Source organism: Neopelma chrysocephalum, unplaced genomic scaffold, assembly GCF_003984885.1.
Source record: "Neopelma chrysocephalum unplaced genomic scaffold, ASM398488v2 Primary Assembly neopelma1_347, whole genome shotgun sequence".
Taxonomy (NCBI): domain Eukaryota; kingdom Metazoa; phylum Chordata; class Aves; order Passeriformes; family Pipridae; genus Neopelma; species Neopelma chrysocephalum.
Window position 1 is genome coordinate 1485974 of NW_020898011.1, and position 22533 is coordinate 1508506.

Below are 22533 nucleotides of genomic sequence, written 5' to 3' on the forward strand. Positions count from 1 at the left end.
ACTTCCAGGGATGGGGCAGCCACAGCTCCTCTGGGCAACCACGCTACAACAGCAAGAACTTAAACCTTCTCAGAGGCCGCTCATTCCTAAAGCACCAGATACCAAAACTATTTTCTATGTCTGGATGCTGGAATGTACTGGGAAAATGTAAAGCCGTGGTCAGACGAGCATGTGTTTGCTAAGTTTTTGCAAGTTGTTTGCAGTGCTAACTCTGAACCTCCTCCACAAAGCTGATTCAAAGATTATGGTAACCAAACTGATAAACAAGTGTGAAGATCCACACATGGACAGAGCAAGCCATGATTTGAACATGCAGTAAACAGTGATAAGGCTACGCCTTGGAACTGCCTGCAGTCAGCTCTCCTGCTCCAATGAACACCAACTTGCTGACACCAGGTTTCAATAAGCATTGCTTAAGACATTAACCAACATGTATTATAATGCAACTTTTCACAGTGCAAATACAGGCTGGAAGTCTTTCCATTTAATACTTGAAACAGGCTTAATTATCAGGATGTGAGGCCATAAGAATGCCTCTGGTTGTGTCTCGGCACACAGGGAGTGTCTCTGCCTGCTCGTTCTCATTACACACTGCTGGTATGATCCATGGAGACCCAGGAGATGGGAAAGAACTAATAAAATTGTTCATCTTGGTGTGGTTAGTAATGCAGGAGCAAGAAAGGGAGGGATGCTGTTTCTCTGCAGAGCAGTAAGAGATCACTATTTCTTTGCAAAAGGTTTTCGTGAGCCTTCATTTACTTACACAGTGGCAGCTGCGAATTTATCTGCGGGTGGAGGTCTGTTTTTTTAAGAATAATTTTATAACCTCACTTAAGAGGCTATGATAACAACACAACCTGGTTTTCTCAATCCTTAATTCTTTGATAATGGCAGCCCAGAAGACTTTTCCTCTGTCCCAACTTCTGTCTTGATATGTCTGGATTTCTCTACTGGCAAGCCAATTTCCTATAAATCTATACAAATTCTGAATGTTTTCTTCAATCACACAAGAGGAACAGATCACAAGCCACTTTATTAAGGCAGTTGGAATAATCATTCTCAGAAGATAATTAAAAAGCAGGGATACATGAAGTAACTTGACCCAGTTCTCCCAGAGAACAGTGGCAGAGCTGGAGGGAGATGACAACTCTCACGGGCCTTGATCATTTTATCCTTCACCCCTGGGGTATCTTTCATGTCTGTAAGGAGGAAGCTCTGGGATGTTGATACTGATGTCAGTATCAGCCATGGCCATGAGATAAATCCCTAATCAAAGGAAGAAAACCCCACGTGGGCACTGAGAGAGGGTGAACCCACAGTGCCAGATTCTGACCATTTCAGAGCTCACAGGTGAGCAGGGGGAGGGGGCACCACTGCCATGAACATTCCTGGCTACCACCACATGCCAGCAATGGAAAGTTCTTTACCTACAAATCAAGACCTGAAAATAACAAGGAGAAGGGGGTAAGTAATTCTTACCCCCTGCCAAGAACCACCTGCAATTTGACGCCCTGACGCGCCTGAGAGGTGTTCCCGATGTTACAGGGAGACAGCTGGAAAAGCCTCAAAGTCACTTTTCTCTGCTCCAACTTGCAGGCTACAAAGAGGATAATACCCAGCATTGCAGAATCAATAGCTATTGTGGGAATCATTGGTTTGATGTCAAGGCCAATTAGCTGCAAGTGGAATTAGCACATACTCTGTGCTGGAAGACAAGTATGTGTTCTTCCCTAGATGGGAAAGATGTTGGCTATGAAGGGCCTCCATGCAGGTGTGCACAGAAACTTGGGAATTAGCATCACACTTCCCAATGCTGACAAACCTCACAGCAGCTTCTTCTCTCAGCACACAGGAGCTTGAGCAATGGCCTGCTCTGTCCTGTACATAGGACAAACTGAGAGAGGACAAACCCACAGACCAGATTGACCCTTTCTTTGCATTTTTACACCCATGAAAGGCTATACTCAGCCAACCCAACTACTCATGCCATGTCAAAGAACCATGATGGCTGAGGTCACCTCAAAATACCACCTTATCCCTACATCTTCCCACTATTGCCCTGACTTGTGCCAGTAGAAGTTTTATTCCATGGTGAAGCTGGGATTTATTGCACTTCTTGGACTAATCTATGCTATGCCTGGTTGGGCTACTGAGAAAGAGCTCAACACTTGAGATTAAGTCCTGTTGGAGGACTGAGAGCTCTAGAGCAGAAAAGCATGATGCAGGAGTGTGGAACAGGCAAAGTTTGTCACATTAAAGGAAAGCGGCTGCACAGATTTTATTAAACTTCAAAGATGCAAAAAAAGCAAGAGAAAGGAGCCAACTTTCAGAACCTCCACGCAAGGTGGTGTAAAACTGAACGTTTTTGAAGCAGCTTAACCCCCATTTTAACTCCCACCCTGGGAGCAGCCAACAGTGAAGAAGACTTTGCAGAGGTCAGGAGGGAGAGAGCCCAGGGAGGAGGCAGCCCTGGGGCTGCACCAGCTCTCTGTGCACATCCCTTCTGCTTCCCCTCTGGACCTCGACTCGCCTGCAGAGCCAACCACCCCCACCCTGCACTCACAGAACCAGTTCCTCAGTTCAGCAGGGAGCTGGCACCCAGTGCCACGTCACAGAGCAGGGCACAAACACGCCATGGAGGAAGGCTCCAGCCACTGTGGGCTGCAGTCAGCTTCCCATTCCTGGCTGGAGGCTGCCCACCCTGCGGCAAACCGAGCCACCCCATCTACTGCCACAACCTCTGCAGCAGCAGCTCAACCCATTCTTTTTTTCCATAAAATGATTTTCTGGCTTATTAAAACAAGGAAGATTCACCAGATTGTTCTGCAGCTTGGGATTGAACGTGGTTGCTGAAGCCCCTCTGAAATACCATAAACAGCACAGTAAATCCTGGCTCATGTGTCACCTTTTGTGATGCAGTGCATAACCCATGGTGGCACTGGGTGAGCAGCAGACCCCAAAAATCACAGAACCACACAACCAGAGAATATCCTGTGTTGGAAGGGACCCACAAGTATCATCAGATTCAACTCCTGGCCCTGCCCAGGACACCCCAACAATCCCACTGTGTCCCTGAGAGCATTGTCCAAATGCTCCTTGAGCTCTGTCAGCCTTGGTGCTGTGCCCACTGCCCTGGGGAGCCTGGGCAGTGCCAACCACCCTCTGGGGGAGGAACCTTTATCTAAAATGTTCATGTAAACTGCACTGACCACTGAAATAAGGAGAGCTGCCCCAAAGCACACTTGTGCACCAGAGGTGATGATGTCTGCCAGCCAGGGACAGCATTTGGGTGAGGATGCAGGGGGACGACTTGCAAAATGCTGCAATGGTTCCTCAGATAGCTCCTCTGTTATTTTTTATTTTATTCTCAAATCAGCTCTGCACTCGTTGTGCTGAAGTGAGGCACCATTGTTGGGGTAGAAATGCAAAAAAACTACTCAAGGTTGTAGAAACACAGAGAGAACTCAGCTGGGGTGATCACCCATGTCCTGAGCTGCACAGTGCTCATGGCAGGGGCCTGGAACAAGATGATCTTCAAGGTCCCTTCCAACCCAAACCATTCTATGGTTTCATGATTCTGTGACTGAAACCTGTGGCAATCCCACTGCCCCAGCACTCAGTAGCTCCAGTAAAACCCTGACACTGCTGAGCTTTACACCTTTGGAAAAGCAGCCCCAGGCTGTGGCTGACACTGATGTGCACGAACCAAGGATGCCATCCAGAGGTGCTCGGGTGCAGCACACAGCTCTGTGTCAGCAAGGACTAAAGGGAAAGACAGGGCCTATGCAAAATCTTACACATCATACTTTAAACTAAACCCACCACCAAACAACTACATTTTCTGTTATGTTTAATTTATCTTGCTCAGCACTTGTTTTTTTCTGTCTCTCTCACTACTCACTGTGTGTTTTGATTTTCTAAGTCGTTCTTAAAAATATAGATACACCTCTGACCTCTCCTGGCAAACGAGAGTTATTTCATTTTATTCCCAATTACTAACAGCAGGCCTGGCACCACATGGGGAATTGAGACACTCATCTGTATTTCACTGCTGTGCAATAGCACATGAATTCAGATAACACCAAGCACAGGCTGAAGGAGGAAACAAAACACTGGAAAACAATCTAGAACAGCTGGTGACTCCCCTTCAGCTGTGAAATCATGACTCAAACTTGATACAAGAAAATGTTTTTTTCAGCATATGATTATACATATTTATGTGTGTGTACACACAGTTTATATCAGCTGCCTGAACAGTCTGGGTACAGCATCACCTGTGGCACATTTTATGGTGGGCAAAGTATGGCCCAGGAGAGGTTTGGTCAGCAGCAAAGGTTTGATTTACCTCCGTGTGCAGAGATATCTCCTTCAGTGGCACCTGTATCTGTGACATTATGATGTGGATTCATAAAGTGAAATAATATCAGAATAAAATCAACCTCTGAATCCTTATTTTCTCCTTTAGGAAATTAATGGGATTAGAATCACAGAATCATAGAATGTCTTGAGTTGGGAGGGACCTACAAGGATCATCAAGTCAAACTCCTGGGACTGCACAGATTACAGACAAATAATCCCAACAGCACAAACTATATACTTGCTCCTTTAAACTTTCAGATTTTTCAAGCTTCATTGAGATAAATAACTGATTTTGAGAGGTACTATCTTAAAATTATAGAAAATACAATACACCTGTATCTGTCTTTTAAAAGACCATCACTTACTGGTCCATTAGAATCAAAGCACTGGGTATTATTTTATCTCCTTGAAGAAACTAAAGAGGAAAATTGAGAAACACATTGTCTTGAAAACTAACCAAGTAACTTTTCAGATAGCTTGTGGCAAGCACCACTTTCATGTGCTGTATCCCTCCCCAAAGGAGCATCCTTCTTTTACAGTCTCAGTATTTGAAAACTAAGAAAAACTGTAAAAATATAAATGACATCAGATGACAGATGGTGTGGCTGAACCACACTATGAGGAGGCACGATCACAATTAAGAGGAGATGGTTAAGGGGAGATTTTGACTGTTATGGGATCAGAAGGTTAAATTTAGGGACTGATGTCTGCACAGCACTTGGACCTTGAGCAGATCTCAAACCTAACCTGGCCTGAGCACCTGATGGTTCCTTCACTTCCCACCCTGTTTATAGGGGCACTCAGGTCTCCCATCAGCAGCTGCAGGGAGGCAGGTCTTGTGAAAGCTCAGTGAAAGCACAGGATCATGGAGACACCTGCAGGGAGAAGGGTTTGAAGGGCCACTTTGGAAGAGATGAGCAGGATCCTGCACCCTGGTAAGGCAAGAGATGGAGAAACAGCTCTTGTGTTTCAGACACCTCAGCGCTGAATGTGTCTGGAGGGAAGAGCAGACATGTGGAGCCCCTCATAAAGCTGTGGGAGATGACCCACAGAGATTGCTGAATCAACAGTCTAATTTTATAATCCCAACCCTGCTACAAGTTTCAGACACGTCTTACATCAAGTGCACAACACTTTCATGCAGCAGCAAGAAAAAAAATAAACAAACCCCAGGAAACACACCTGTTCTATGCACTGGGATGAAAAAAATACAGCAGTAGTTTAGCAGAAAATATTTCTCTAAAAGATCAAGGACGCTGTGCCTTCCCCTTCCCACCACTTTCATACACACAGTGTTTTCCCAAATGAAAATGTCACCATCCACCCAATGCTGCACAAGGAGGGGCTTGTGCAGACAACAAATCCAAGTCTACATTGACACCAACAGGAAAAGAGCTGGAAAAGGCATGGAAAAAGTCTGGTCCTGTGAATGTGTGGGCTGTGCACTGACCTGTACTTCCCTGTCCTCACTTGCAGGGCTCTCATCCCGCACTGCTGGGCTCCCCCGACATCATTCACGATGTCATCTCCGATCATGATGGCCTGTCAGGGCGAGGAAATACAGGAAAACTGCCATGAATTCCATTTCTGCCACACGCCCCTGACATAACAAACAGCCTGACTTGATGTTTAATACCGCCATCAGACAAATTAAACAAGATAATATTGTCATCGGATTGATTAAAAGTCATCCTGCCTTGAGCGTAATTCATGCTGTGGCTCCTGCAGCAATGTATGCCTACACAGTTTGTAATCAATCACAAAAATCACAGTTCAAAGAAAATGGTAAATTTTATGAAGTTAGGCCTCTTCTGTTCCTAACAATCCATTTCTGTTACACTCCAGGCAGCTTAAATTAAGCTTAACTTCTTAAAACCGGTATTCTACAAACTAGTCAAAAGGTTAAACTTGTGATCACTGAGAGCTTGCTTCCAACCCATTCTCAGGTTGATACAGAAATTTGGGAAATCACTATAAACCAGAATTTATTCATTTTTGCACAATATGACACAATATGTACAGGCCTAGCATGCTCTGTGTTACCATCACCTTAAGTTTATGCAAATACTAATAAACAAACTACATTAAAAAAAAGCAACTGGGTGTGCTAAGATTTGTCTGTGTCTGATGAAAACTTACAGCATGCACAGAGCACCTTCCTGCCTGTTAAAGACACTTATTAAATCAAAGTGTATCAATTAAGGACTCTTTGACAACCACATCTGTAAAATTTCAAGTGCTTATTATCATCCTGCATTAAAAATTACTACGTTGATTTTATGCTTCAAATTGAAAATGGTTGGTTTTATAGTTTTAAAAAAAACCAGTATATACACAAACCAGTAATCTACCACTAATAATCAAAAAATCAGCTTTACACCTTCCAAAGGTGTTCTGCATTACTCCAAAGAGAATAGGCAGCACTTAAAATCAGGGAAACAAAGCAGCTCTGAAAATCTGTAATCTGGTTTATCAATCCAATTTTAAACATGCTTTTGCACCTTTTGTATCAAAGTTGAATTTTATCTAAAATACATTAATTAATTGCACCTTTAACCATTTGATTTTCATCTTGTTGAATCAACCTTCTGCTTCATAAATGTAACTGCCCACCTTTCACAACCTTGGCACCTTGCAAATCCAGACACTCCTGCCTGAATTTCCATCCCTTCCAGGTACTTTTGATTATTTTCATACCTGCACATCAGATACATGGGGTCACTACACAAAATATTTCTTGTTTTACTGAAGAAATTGCTCTGAGTGGTTTGAGCTTTTCCTGGGGTCTGTCATGATGGGTCCCTGTCTTATGTGTGGGTTTAGGGAGTTAATGGGATGCTTCCAAAGGATCAGGATTGCCTGGAGCAGCACCGGGGGGACTCTGCTGGGCACACACAGAAGCCAACCCAGCATTTTTCCATCTGTGGAGAACTGATAAACAGGCCCTTGTCAGAGAGGTCGTGGGAATGTGGTGCACAGGCAGAAGCAGGGATCTATGGGAATGCTGAGCCTCTCCATTCAGCTGGCTGCAGCTTTAAGGTCAAAAACATATAGGAAGACTGCGCTGCAGGTGCCATTCCAGTTACAATACAAAAAAAATTCCAGTTTAATACAAAATCCTCCTCTTCCTTTGCCTTCACATGGAAGCAGCTCTTTTTTCACAGAGCACACAAGAGCCAGTTCATCTGTGTCACTGACTCTGTGAGCTGTCTGCTGGGCAGGACTGAACCATACATACTGAGGAAGGCTAAAAATGGTAAAGCTCCAGAGCTATTTTTATTAATTACCTAATTGCAACGGGATCTTCTCCCACTTATTGCATAGCATGTAAAGGAAATCTCAGGATATATCTAAATTTTCTGAGAGTATTCATAAACCAAACTGACCTAGGAACACGTAGACCTGTGACAGCTTCATGTTAAAAACTAAATCCTCCTTTGTGTAACATATGAGCTGGGGTGTGTAAGATTATAAATAGTAGTGACCAGCCCAGTCTATCTGCCAGGTTGATTTTGAATAGTATTCACATGAGAGATGGTGACCACCCCTCAGGGGATGGGATGGAACAGGACACTCTTTCAACATCTGGTACCACTGAAGTGGTTTATTTTGAAACAGTTTATATATGCCCACCCTTTCTTCCTTCTGCCTGGAAGAGCCACCACTGTGGAGGTGCTTTGAGACGTTCCTTAGGGAGTAGAGAGATATAAGGACCTAGGGAAAGAGCAGGAGCAGGCTTTGGGAGAGGCAGCTCTGCCTTTTCAGCTCTGCTTTCAAACCCATTTAAAGCCACCAGACTATGCAGGGCTCAACCTTGCCCATCCTTCCATTTTTGGACCATCTTCCTTATCCGCTCTGCTCATGGAAACACGTGTGTTCCTAAAAAGATGCCTTCTCCTGTAGATAGTTCACCTTTCCTTGCCACTCCTCCAAACAGGGAACCCAATATGAAATGAGGAGAAAATGATGGGTTAAATTTAAGGAATTAGTAAATAAAGCAGGTATGCATGGATAAGGAAAAGACAATAATCCCACTCATGCAGAGCTGCACAGGACAGGGTAACATCACTCCAACCAACCAGCATTACCAATTTCTCCCGAGCTGCTCCAAGATATTTAATCACTGTCTTTGATGGTTTATACTCCCTTCTTCTTACAAAATTCCTTCCAACACCTCCTCGAGGGAGAGAGGGAAGAGATCTGCCCTCCACCAGCTGCATGCCCTTGCTCAGCCTGAGCCCCGATGTTCAGGATGAGATTTCTGAAACAAAGACAATTTCAGTGCTGTGTTCTCATAACCCTAAAAATTAATTTCCTCTGACAAGGGGAACGGGCAGAGCAGGGCAGCCCAACAAACAGTCTCTTGCCCACCAGGGCTGTATTTTATCCCAGCCAGGGAAGTTTTCCTGCAAGACTGTGGCAGCTCTGTGAGTGCAGCTGCAGCTGAGCAGCGATGCCTGTCCAGGCCAGCTTGTGGCATACGCATACAAAAATGTACTCCAGCCCCCAGGGACTTCACAGATTTACTATCGGTGAAGGGCAATAATCACTAAAGGAGGAGCAATTATTCCCAAATCATTTAGGATTTAAAAAATCATTGGCAAGAAGATAGAGGTCAAAAGGTGCACTGTCAAGGGAAATAAAAAAACTCTACCTGTCAAACCTGGGTTTAACTTCCTCTCTGACTGCAATATGGTAAGAACAGAGAGAAAGATATAAAACTGAAAGGTCACATACCCACTGAAAGCAGGAATTAAAAGATCCCCGTCTGTGTTCACATTTTACACAGGGATCACACCATTAATTTGTTCAATCGTTCTGCAGGAGTTACTCTTTTTAGATCAGCTACAAATTTACTAAAAAGAAGGGAAAAAACACAGTGAGTCTCTCCGGTTTCAAGACAAATCATCATAAGAATCAGGATGATGTGATTTATATTTCCCTAAGCCACGCATCTGGTGGGAGATGGTGTGTTTGGTTTACACAGTGAACTAAGCACACATGTGCCATAGCTGAGGGAAGCCACTGCTCTTGAAGGGTCTCCATCAAACTCAACCCCCATTGAGGGTGATCACGGAGGACATGAACATGACCTCCAAGAATCTGGGAGTGGGAAGGTACAATATAATCCCCACAGGTCAGCAATCTTACTGGTGCTGTCTGTGCCACAGACCCAGAGCTGAATGGAGGTGGGGGCCAACCTTTTTTACCCACAGAAGCAGCCAAAGCTGGTAAAGTCTTCAGAGGTGCTGCTGGGGTGGTGAGTGGGAACCTCGGGTAATTTTTGTGTGCAGAGTTCTAGCAGTCACTAAAATCACAGAAAAATATCTGATCAGAAAACAAACCATGCAGTAAGAAAATGAATGAGGCAGAAAAATAAGAATATCCTGATTTACCCAACCATGCTCGTGTTGCAGGGCAGGGTTTACTAGGATGAGCTCAGACCCAGTATTTTGGAGGATGCAAACAGTGAGATGCACAGAAGGCAGTGTGCTAACTTCAACAGAATACTGAACACAGAGTCAAACATATTTATGCCTAAACAGATTTTTGCCATAGGCTTAATAGCATTAATCAAGCTAAATGTGCCAGGGCCAAATCTTGATTAATGTATTAAACCCCTTTACAGAAGAAATACGACACGTTTACTTTTCTCCCTGTTCTCCTTGGTCCAAGTGGTAATCTCCCAGGCTTCAGGATCCCATGTTATGTTAATTATGTTTCTGTCTTAGATTTCCAAAGGCTGCAGGGCCAGCCAGGTTTCAAAAACCTTTCAGCAGGGCTGAAGTTTGAATCTTCACTCGGCCAGTTCGCTTTTTATTCAGAGGTGGGAAATCTTCCCCTGTCGTGGCCAGTGAGCAAGGAGCGGACATTGGCATGACAGCAGGTTGTCTGTGCCACTCTTGGGTGACCTCCCTCTGCTCTCATGCACCACTAACTCCCACCTGAGACTTGCAGGTGGCAGACATGGGAATTGCTTAACTACCAGTAGTTTATGGACTCCGGTATGACCTGCCATAACTCCCATTAAAACAGGACAATTTGCTGCAGAGAGAACTTTTTATGATTATATAAAACTACCAGAACCTTAACATTATTTAGGTTTTATTGTAAAGCTGTAAAAATCATCCACTGTGACAGCTGCCTTAAAACATATGAATTAGGCATTTCAGTAACCTTTAAGATGTGTTATTCTTTGTCATATTACTGAATTGTAAGATAGGTCTGGTTACCTCTAAGAGGTTTAAATTTCCAATCTATTAAAGTAATACCAGCAATCTGTTATTTCTAGGCCATTGAGGAAAGGTTAAAATGAAAATTGGACTTTGGGGAGTTCCTCCTATTCTAAGTGCAGGCTGAAAACATCTCAGCAGCAGACGGCAAAGTCAGGGTCTCAGTAAGAAGCAGTTATCAAGGGAAACGACTGGTGATAACTTTATTGATTAAAGCAGCTTGAGGAATTTCAGAATTGCCATTGTCTAGAATTACTGTGGTGAGACAGCTTTATTAAAAAGGTATTTTTCATTAAAAGTCAGGTGAAAGAAAATTGTAATATGTTTCCAAAAGCACAGCTCATCTAAAATGGTTTAATGATGGTTTGGATTAAATGCGTTCCACAGGTGGAATAAATTACTGGCAAACATTCTGTAAAAGTAAAGGCAAGTCAAACCAGCCCTTGTCATGTCACTACAAATGCAGAGAAGTATAGTTCATCCAGGAGAAAGATTAAAATGTAATACAGTGTATTACAGGAACTTACTGAAGTGAATATACTGAGGTTTTAAACTGAATATACTGAGGTTTTATTATTATGTTCCACAAACTAAACCAGCCTGCAAATCCTTCTCAAAGGAACATTAAAGTTGCAAGGTCAAGCACTCAGAAATTAGAAAAAGAATAAATAATCTCTGCTGGGGACTATTCCTGCTTTTCTGTACCCAAACCAAATTCTCCTGAAGCCAATAGGGACCATTCTCTGGTGGGACCATTTTTACCAGGCTGGTGATGCATTGAATGAGATTTGTTTCCCAGGACAAAGTTTCTGAGACAGGAGTTCTGCTGTTGCATCCTTGCAATGATACCTTCCCTCACTGCCATGGGCTGACATGGGCCTGGCATTCCATGAGCCGGGAAAAACAGTGTCTGAGGAAAACTGCACCTCTCTGCCTAGGAAAAAGGACAAGTGATGCCACTATGCAGGGTTACCAGAATAGAAAACTCAGGAATAACACCTTCCCTCCTACTCCTGCAAACCAATCATTTCTGATATAAGCAGAAAGGAAACACAAACCTTTATGTATGTGATTTACACAAACAGTATCTGAGGCCTGAGCTCTGTGGTTGTTTTTATTTTGTTTTGTTTTGTTTGTTTGTTCCTTTTGTTTTGTTCTTTTTTCCAGCTATTTTTTTTCCCAAATGCCACTCTGTGGCTGAAAAGGATTTGGGTGTTTGCTGGTTGGGTGAATGGTTTGAATAATTTCCGTGGCTGTAACTGGGATATTATGTTCAGGCTGAGTTATCTTGTAACTGGAAAGATATGGACAAATAGAAGGGAGCACAGGAAAGAGCCAGAGGGACAAAACTGAGGGAGGCTGCTGAGAGCTAAACCACACAGTTCTAGTAAAAGACAACTACTGTAATGATAACAAGCCTAGAGATAACTGGAGAGAGAAAACAGCCAGGAAGGCAATAAGTTATTTGTTGTTAATTAGAGTCAAACTAGAAATAAGGAGATGCAGTTTAAAAGGGAAGTATCCCAATGAATCTCAGGAAAAGCTGCCTGCACATAAAACCTGAACACTGCCCCCAGGGTACTCACAGCAGCCTGGGTGTTTGGCTCACTGAAAACTACTCTGGACCAAACATTAATAAATGTGAAGCAGGGAACATTCCTGCACTGGGAAGGAGATGGATTAGATGGTCTACCAGGTCTTTTCCATCTCCCCACTCTATAATAAAGTACAACTCAAGCACATACTGAATTACAGGGCCATAATTTCATCTCCAGGCTCGAGGGACCTACAAGGCACCCAAACTTTGCTCCTGTTGTTTATAATGTCATCCAAACCCCCTGATGGAATTATTACGTTGTAATTCACTGCTGTTTGTGAGCCATCTCATACTCATCCTTATGTCCTGTGTGACACAACAACAAATCAATAAAGAAGAGCTGGGGACAACTACAGAGAGGGGGAAAATGGGCTGTATAAGGAAGCCCCACATATTCAGCATGTTTCTGGAAAACCAGTAATACAGGAGCAGGTTTTGGGTCAGTCAGCAAAATTATAAAATATTTTACTTCTGCCTTTCCTTTTACTAAAAGAAAGGTAATCAGTGCAACACTAAAGGAAAAAAAAATAACATTTTGGCTTCAATTCCACTGTTCTGCAGCCTCCAAGTCTCCAAGTTTCTCTTTCTCTCTCTCTCTCTCTCTCTCTCTCGTGAGGCAAAAAGTCTTCCATAATTCCCTGGGAAACCTAACTTTTGTTCTTTTGTATTGTTTTCTTTAGCTTCCAAATAAAGGAATTTCACAAAAGAAGTGCATGTTCTTTGGAACCACATGGTTTGGGAGGAAGGTGAACATGAGAGCACAACACAACAATGTTGTGGAAGGAGAAACTACAGTAGAGAGTGGAGGGATGGAAGGCTCTAAATTGAGCAGAGGTGGGGAGGGCACAAGCCAGAAGAAAGACAGACTGACACTGGGAATAAAAAGGGAAACAGCAGGAAGTTAAAAAGAACCCTGAAAAAGGTAGAGAAAATTATATCATACCTTTCAGGAGGGTGGTAAGTATGAACACGGAAGGAGAAATTCAACCTGTTGGCATTTACCCTCTTGGCTGTCAATTCTCTTTTCTCTACTTCACATTTTTGACAGAATGAGCAAACATAGGTTTTTTCCCCTCTGCAGTATTTTTTCAACAACTTTTTCTTTATTTTAATTTGAGGTTTTTTTAAGTAATTCATAGGAAGATCTTGAATATAAATATTTCTCTGCACCACACCTAACACACTGCATTTGGAAAAAATATTTGCATATCCACCCAAAGTTTACCATATCCTCCTGGTCACATTCCCTTCAGGCTCTTCTATAGCTTTCCAAAGTTATAGCAAAGCAGAAAAAATGCATCAGTGGGCACAAATGTATGGCACAGCCCATGGTCAGAGCATCTGAAACCTCACCTGCTCTGCTGGAACTCCCATTTCTGCCAGGGCTGACTCAAAAAACCTTTTTGATGGTTTTCCCACTACCTCAGCTTGAACATCACAAGCATACTGGAAAAAAAGAAGAGAGAGACACAAAAAATGCTGACTGGAAAAGCATTTGTTCAACTGCACAATTCCAGTTACAAAAACTATGTGATTATTGATTTTTGCCCTTAAACAACACAATCGATCAGTGGCTGAAGTTAAACATCAGGGAATTTGGATATCAGAAGTGGCTGAAGTCCTCTGACAGGAAAGAAATTCTTCTTGAAACATCTCAAATTACAAATCTTTTACATCCTCCGTCATGGAACAGTCTTCAAACTCAGCTCCAGTATTGCACATTTTTTTTAAGAGACATAACAAATATCCTTTATATGAAATTATCAAAAGTACTGGAGGGCCTTAAAAGGGGTAGAGGGTTTCTTCAACCACCTGGCTCAATTTTAATGGTTCAAGTGACCAGCCAGATTTGAAAAGTTACATTTTCCTGCAACTAAATATCAGTGCTATGCTGAAACAGTTGTTTCTAGATTGTTTCTAGAAAAGAAGCCTGAACTTAATCTGGGAGGCAAAAACTCTCGCCCCAAACTCAAATAGATACAAATTAATGTGCTACAAGTATATGTTATATAAGTATACAAGTAGACATTATATATGTTCTGTGTTTATATATTACCCTATTTTGTCTTATTCTCTGCATTCACTATGTATTTTTTAATCTCTCTTCAAGCCTTTTAAAAGGGAAATTAAAGATTCTCTCCTCTCTCACCCTTAGGTTGTCTTATCTGTCAGGTTCTGGTTCTACACAGACTTAATCAGGCTTAAAAGCAGGATTGACCTTGAATAAGGGCCCTTTTGCTGCAAACTGTCAAGGGCAAGGGCTGTGTCAAAAACAACACTGCCCCAAACATAAAATGCACCTTCAGGTTCTCTTGGATATCTTGCAGACAACATTCCATGTTTTCCTTTTCTGGCTCCTCCTTTCAAGGGCTTCGCTTCCCAGAAAAAAGGTGCCACAACGGTAAAAGTTCATATTTTAATTTAAAAATAATAATAATAAAAAGAACAAAGGCAGAAAACAAATGAATCCACCCATCTTTAGAATGCAGCAAATGAGTCCCGATCTGTGGGAACTCCCTCCACCAAGGTGAGTAATTACAGGAGATGGTCCATATTTATACCAGTTACTCTTTTAACAAGGTGCACAGAGCGAGTAAGCATAATTCAAGCCATAAAATACCTCCAATGCCTTCATATATGCTCCAACATCAAGTTTCAGACCATCGGTTTCTTTATAGTAGCGTCTGGAAATGAAAGTGATAAAGTTCGCATGAAATGAAAACGTTGGCGGTTAAACACAAAGAAACCACATTTTATTATTTCTGCGCCTTTATAGGTGTCCATATGGCTGCAACAAAAAGTCCAAGCAATCAGGAAATCCAGAGCCTTAATTTAACACCAGGAATTAGGGAAAGGGCAGGCTCAGCACCACGCAATGCTCGGGGAAGAGATCTCAGACCAGATGCCCATCTGGGACACAACTCCACTGGTCCAAAGGGATTTCAAGGAGCTCATATGAAGGATGAACTTGGCCAGTGTTTTACTGCACAGTGACAGAGACCCCCTGGCAGATAAGAGGTGAGGGCTGGCACCAACCAGCATCTGTGACCCCTTCAGTGATCTGGAAGGAAACCCCAAACAGTTGACCACCATCACCTTCCATATGAGGAAAGCCAGGGAACTGTTTGTTGTGACTAAACTATATTTTGTTCCTTCTAAAAATGTCCCTATTGCCATGAAGCTCATGAAATTAGATATTATCTTTACAACGTTCTTCTAGAATAGCAATTCACACTAATGTGGATCTTCCAAGCTCTCCTGATCAGAGCAAAGACAGGTTTCTATATGAAAGGAAAAAAAGGTAGGATGAGCAGTCAGTTAAGATTTTATGCCTTATCCTTCTGCCATTTTCGATTATTCAGCATAGCCTTCCTTTAAAATGACCACTTGACCTTTGCTAGAACAGCCATTAACCTTCTATAGTCTGGCGTAAACAGCTTAATTTTCTGACACTGGCATGACAGAAGAAATTACAAAGCCAATTCCCACTCTCAGCCCAAAACAGATGCTAAATGTAAATCACTCCATTTTCAGGAGGAGGGCATTCTGCTTCAGTGACTCTGACACTTTGGTTTTCTATGGAATGAACTAAAACTTCGACCAAAACCAACCTACTTGCCCACCTCGCAAAATCCACCCAATTGTGCCAGTTCTGCACTTTAAAAACAAAGCTGACTGGTGGCTGGGTTTTCTGTATGGCCCTTTGCATCAACAAGGCTTCTGCAGTCAGGTGAACAATTCTTGCAATTTATAATCTCCCTTCTCCAAATCAGAGAACTCACCAGAGAACTCATAGTCACATTACCTAAATGATCAATCATTAAAGAAAAAAAAAAAAAAGAAATGGTCATGGTGAAAACTGAGCTCTGAATATTAAAAAAAATCTATATTTTTACATGAAAAATAATATTTAAAATAAGTAACAACAAGTCTGGGTTTTAATTAATTTATATCAACGAATGACCAAACAAAAACTTTTATATGCACAGGGTACAAAGGCGTTTTTGCATTAAGCACACTACAATTCCTAAAGAAAGGTTGATTCTGTATTCCTTTTTGAAAGATGATATTACATAACACAAAACCTGGTTATTTTATGCTCATCAGCCACTCTGCTGTGGGCTCAACATTTTCTCCTTATCCTTCTGAGAAGCAGTAGGGATTTTTCACCCGTGTTGTAGGATTAGAGCGTGAATGTCAGGTGAGACAACACAATGAATTTAACTGCTCCTTCCCACTGATAAGTTCTACCCAGCTGGATCAATAACCTACAAACTATGGAGGGTTTTCATGCCCATTATGGTCTATTGAACCACTGAGAAAAGTTGTCACTGCAGTTTCCCCAAGCTAAACGTGCCCAGTCTTTTTAAAGCCCATACATCACACAACAGATAAGAATAACTCCTGCAAGGCTGTTGGGATTTGGCATTATTCAGCACTGGCATTAATAACCTCCTGTTTAAAAACCTCAGAATACATATAAATTAACTGTTTTCAGGAAAACATTCAGACTTGCTGACTGGATTTTTTCCGTATGTGAAAGCAGGAGATCAAAATTTACCTTTAATGGACAGAGAATAATTAAAAATGTTGCTTGATATTCAAACTATAAAAAATATGGATCTGTCTCTACAAAAGCACCAAAAGCATCAAACTGCATCACAAACCTACACCAACAGCCCTTTATCCAAGCATGGCCTGTTGAATTTTTGGGTTTCTTTCACTATTAAAAATAATTTATATTCAGTTCAGGCTACAGGCAACAGTTAAATGTTTCTCACCTCCGAGATCTTGTAGCAGCAAAGACAGAAAGACAAGCAATGCCTAAAATCCTGCTGGCCTCTTGCAATACTCACTCACTTGGGGGTTGCACACATCAAAATCCAAGCTCTCCATGATTTCTATGGGTTTTTAATAGGCTCTCCTAAAGCAACAAAAGTCCTCTTCATTGACAGGTACCTGAGCAGATCAGACTCTCAGCCCAGACAAATAAATTAACTGCTTAAAAGTGGATACTATGAACGCCCACACCAATTTCTGGCCTCCATTAAAGACACTGGCGGAAATTTAAAAATGCAAAGACTTGAGGAAAAAAACCAGAGCTTAACTCACCCTCTTCCAAGGGAGATCAGGACAGGCTTCTCCATCCCAATCAGAACCCGGAAAGCTTCATTTAGGTTTGCATAGGTGAAGTTTTCTGCTGCATCTCCAAGAACCACACAGTTTGGGTTTGTTTTATCAATCTCGGCAAATTCAGGCACAAGATCTACAGAAGGAGGAAAAAAAATAAATCAGAAATCCCTCACCATTTCAGATTTCACGGAATTGATGGTGTTTCCCCAAGTTTGTGTTTCCCTTTAAATCAAAGTCTGGATGAACTGCTCTTCAGACCTCCCTGCTCAAGACTGGCTCCTGCTTACACTCATCTGCCTTGTGACAAAGAGCAAAATAAACCCTTTCCCGTCCCTCCACGTGTCCCAGCGCGTTCTGCAGGGTTGTCCCACCGTCGTGCACGAGCAGGTGTGGCCTCAGGCCTCTCTCCTTCAGGATGTGGCAGGCTGCTGGGGCTGGGGCGGTGACCTCGGACACGGAGACGTCAAAGCCCATCCCCCGGAGCTTCTTCACGAAGTTCTCCCGGGTGGCCTGGGTCTCGTTGGTGCACAGCCGCAGCTTCAGCCCAGAGGCTTTGATCCTGGGGAGGGAGAGCAGTGCAGGGCTGAACTGGGCATAGAAAACGAGCTTAGGGCACCAGTTTTGCTAAAAATTATATTAAGATGATACTCCAGAACGGGAGTAGGATCCCTTGCTGTGACCAGACACATCTAAAATACTCATTCTGGGCGCTGCAGCTGCAGTTTCCATGTGCAGAGTCACGGCCAGAGCACGTAGCTGCCCCTCTGGAGCACACAGCTGAGCTGGACAGGCAGCACAGGGGATGTCCACCACCCCCAGAATACCCCAGTGTGTCAGGCACACACTCCCTCCACACATAAAAACACTTAAATCTAGTTCCTTTCCTTTAAACTGGTTCATGGATGCCGACACACCTGACCTGAAGGCCCTGCACAGCAGCAGCCGGTGTGATACCACTGGCCCTTGACATCTTAACTTGGATTTTCACCTTTCCACTTACTGATCACCTGCTGCAGGCAACAGCAAGGCTTGGCACTTCTGCAGACTCCAGGTGAGAGGCCAGTTAGTTGCAGTGATGCAGCAACACTGGCATGGACTCACTTTTGTCATTACATCTCTCATAAAACACCTGTGCTGCCACTTGGTGGGTAATCCTGAAAAATATGGTAGTTCAACTGATTCATTAATAAATGTTTCTCAGGGGAAGAAAACATGGCCACAAGTGTCCAGAGCCAAGGACTGGTATTCTGCAAAAGTTGTGTTGATGCCCCATCCCTGGAAGTGTCCAAGGCCAGGCTGGACAGGGCTTGGAGCAATCTGGTCTAGTGGAAGGTGTCCCTGCCCACGGCAGGGGGTGGAACAACAGCATCTTTACGGTCCCTTCCAACCCAAACCATTTTAAGATTCTATGAACCTCTTGCAAGTCCTCTCCCTCTGAGTGGCTTTTTTCTTGACCCAAGCTGTGGTGACCTACTGGTCACCAAAAGGCCATTTCTGAAAGGGTGAGTTTCTAGTTTTCAGCTATTTGAAGATCTGACGTATTTCAAAGTGGCCACGGAAAATCAGAAGCATTGAAAATGTATCACAATTTAAAAAAAAAAATAAATATTTGCCCAAGGGACTGTCACTCAGCTCCTCAATATATGAAAATTGGTAATTTTTGTCAGATTTCATGTGAATGTGTGTATTATTATCTTTGAGGACCTGAGCTCATGCAGGTTCAGACAGCTAGGTAAATCTGGCACTAGGCTTATAAATTCTTATTAAAATATTATTACTTTTCTTTCTGTTAGGATTAAAAAGGTCTTTTCTATTAAGAAAGTCCCTGCCCTGATTCTCAAGACAACAAAATAGCGCTGGGTTCGTTTTCTAAGGAAGATGACCTCAATTGGTTGGTCCAAACACCAAAACCACCTCGAGGCAACGCATCCAATGACGAACTTTCTGTTAAAGGATTCTTGGAAATCTGGTCCTGACCCAGAGAGGCCCTTCTACTCATTAAAACTGCACGCCAGTGTCTTCTTTCATAACGCTGGTGATTCATTTCTTTCTTATTATTTGTCTTTCCTAATCATAGATATGCGAATTATCAATTACACTTAGTGGTTAATTGCCCTTCATAAAGATAGCTTTTCTATTTTAAATTAGGCAGTTAATATATTGTAACTAATAGCATCCACTTGTACATTATAAATATATCTTCATTGATTGGAGCACTGAATGTGAGATTCACTCACAAGTTAATGAAGCAATTGAGTGAAGAAGTGCAGGGTGTACCCAGGGAATAATTATTGTTAATGAATTATGATGTGACCTTCTCAGAACAATGAACAATCGGTGTGACAGTGGGATGACAGTATTCCACATCTGTTATTCGAGACACGGTTTCAGCTGGAGTTTAAAAGCAAAGCAGCGTAATTTGGATACACAACAAACTGTAACAGAGTGTGCCATGGTTAAAAAAAAATATTCTAAATGCAAAACCTATCTGCACAGTCCTGGGGAAAAAAAAATCCCATGAATCACAAGTGCCTGGAAGCAGAACTTTGTTGAATGAGAATCTATTCTTTCTCCTCTTAAAGGTCAACAACACGAATCCAGGAACAACACTAAACACTGACTTGCACAGACAAACAAACACCCTCACAGGTCAGCTTGGGGAAAGCAAAGACTCCCTTTTCCTGTACTACAAATTCAAGTTCTTTCTCAGCATTTTAGATGAAAAACAGAATTACACTTCTGAGAGGCTTGACCAAAGCAGGAGCAGTGTGGAATCATCCCCGACTCCCACCATCACTTATCACCCCAGCAAACAAGCTCAGCAAATGCTTAGGTGAGTGTTAAGAGTGTTAGAGTGCAGAGTGTTAGAGTGCAGAGTGTTAGAGTGCAGAGTGTTAGAGTGCAGAGTGTTAGAGTGCAGAGTGTTAGACCAAACTGGACAGAAAATGGGAGTCCACGTGAAAAGGACTTTCAAAAATATCCCGGAACACTAAACAAAAGAAAAATCAACAAAAACTCCAGAGAAGACTTATTTCTACAAAAATATCTTTCCAATGTTGAGCCACCTTTTCCTTCCCAATGAGCACCCTAAAAAGACCCCCTGCTACTCTCTGTCAATCCTTTTATGGAACAGTCACACTTACTGGTATGTGCATGATTACACACACACACACACTGGGATGAATCCATCCCTGGATGCTCAGTATCAGCAAACACACATCAGCAAACAACCATTAACTCAGAGCTTAAATAATTAGGGAGAGCTTTTACCAACATGGGGGAAATCCTGGCTGCAGTCGTGTTTACAGCAAAACTCTCCTTCAGTTTTCCTGGTCAGGTAGGTTTTGCACCAGGAGGAACTAAAAGAAGTGGCTTGAAGGTCTCTGCCTGACAGGGGAGATGCTTTGCTCAGTGAGTCTATCCTGCACTGGGGGCACGGCTGCTGAGCTGGCCAGTTTAATGGGAAACCTCCAGGCTCTGAACTGACCCGCTGTTCGTATCTCTGAAAGCACGTGCAGAGCAAGTTACTGCAATTTCCAGTGCTGGCAAGTGTGGGGACGTCGGGAGAAGAATAAAGAACAAGATTTGTAATGTGATGTCTTATAAGATAAAGAGCAAGGGATTAGATGAGTGCAGGTACAGAAGAATGAGGCACCAGCAGATGAAATACACGACACACGTTTTATCAAGATCTCCAGTGTATTACAGATTTCTCAGCAGTTTTATTACAGAGGCCAAGCACACCCAGGAAACCCAGTCAATCGAGGCTTCCTCTGACTTCCATACATCGTGGCCATGATAAAGATCCCACTCCAACTCCATGAGCACCAGGAATCAATCCTGATTCGAGCACAAGCCGAGCACACGGACAGGCAGCACTGCGCTTACACCGCAGGGACTTGGCATGGTCCAGGCAGCTGTGACACCCCAAGGCTGCCTCTCACTCCCTGTTTGGGGCCATCCACAGGCTCAGCATCGATCAAATCCACTCACACCACTCCTAATGCCCACGAGCAGGAACAGGCAAACCTGAACTTGAAGGGAGAGCAGCTTCTGACCTTTCGGGGTGTCACAAATGGCAAAAGCATCTCTGTGGCGGAACAAACCTGTTGGATCCCTTCTCAGAGGGCACAGCAGAGCAGGCAGGGCAGCAGGGAGCAGACAGAAAATCCAGCTGTCCCCCTCCAGTTTTGTGCCAGCACCAGCTCTGCACCAGCTGCCAGGGAACTGCCACAGCACACGGGCACTGAAGAGAAGCTACAGAGAACATCCAAACCCAAAATTATAAGCAGACAGATGAACACCAAACTAACACACCAACAGGTGTCTTTTTCTAAGCCTTACCACAGGAGGGATTTAAGCCCCCTCCAGATCAAAACAACCCCTCAGTCACCCAAATCCTAAATCCAGACCTGGGGCACCAACCCCGCTCCAGGCACACCATGAGCACAAGTACAGGGAAGAGAGGGAAATGAGGGGTTTAATTTCAGCCCTGAGCTGCCCCTCACACTACAGCAGCTCTTTGAACTGACCTTTACCTCGTCCTGCTGGAGCAGGACACGAGGCTGAGTGACAATGTCCCACAATGCAATTACCATGCGTCAGATGAGCCGGTCCCTTACAAATCACCTCGAACTTTACACATCTGCTGGCTGTCAGCATCTGCCAGGCTCACTCACCCGAAAATAATGAAAAAAACTCTCATTATTGCTCCATAACAGGTAAAGTGTTAGGACAATTATTAGACATCCTCACTGACCTTGTGCAGACTCAGCCAACTGCCCTTGCCAACCTTTATGGGCAGCCTTTGGGCACACGAAACACAAAAAACTGTTCTTTCAGATGAAGTAAAGGTTGTGACACCAGTAGGAAAAGCAGTGGTCCTGGAATCTAGGCTGGAAGCCATCACTCCTCAAATTCACATTGCCTTGTACATGGCTGAAGCAACTAAGGACATGGTAAAAGGCTAAACTTCAGATTTTGGATCGATGCTTTCATGACAAAGATTTTTCCTAACACAGGAGCAGGAGGAGCAGCAGGTCCTGAGGAGATGGGCAGGTGGGCAGAAAGAGAAACCCTGGAAGAGGCAACAAGCCTGAGCTTGGCAACTGTCCAACAACAACTTCAAAAGGGTTTGGAAGAGCACTAGTTCTGAGACTTCCAGAACTGGCCTTTTATCCTGCTTTTGGTTTTTCAGAGTGTTTTAGGTTT

General features: G+C 43.2%; 1 protein-coding gene across 2 annotated transcripts in view; it reads right to left on the reverse strand.

The window, feature by feature from the left end:
- The window catches only part of LHPP (phospholysine phosphohistidine inorganic pyrophosphate phosphatase), an 81354-nt gene that overhangs the window by 51097 nt on the left and 7724 nt on the right, over window positions 1–22533 (reverse strand). For both annotated transcript variants that reach the window (XM_027705591.1, XM_027705590.1), the window contains exons 2-6: window positions 17694–17881; window positions 17302–17455; window positions 14810–14873; window positions 13543–13635; window positions 5810–5901 (exon numbers count right to left, since the gene is read on the reverse strand). In XM_027705591.1, the coding sequence (XP_027561392.1) occupies window positions 5810–5901; window positions 13543–13635; window positions 14810–14873; window positions 17302–17455; window positions 17694–17881 (591 nt within the window). The remainder of the gene's footprint in view (window positions 1–5809; window positions 5902–13542; window positions 13636–14809; window positions 14874–17301; window positions 17456–17693; window positions 17882–22533) is intronic.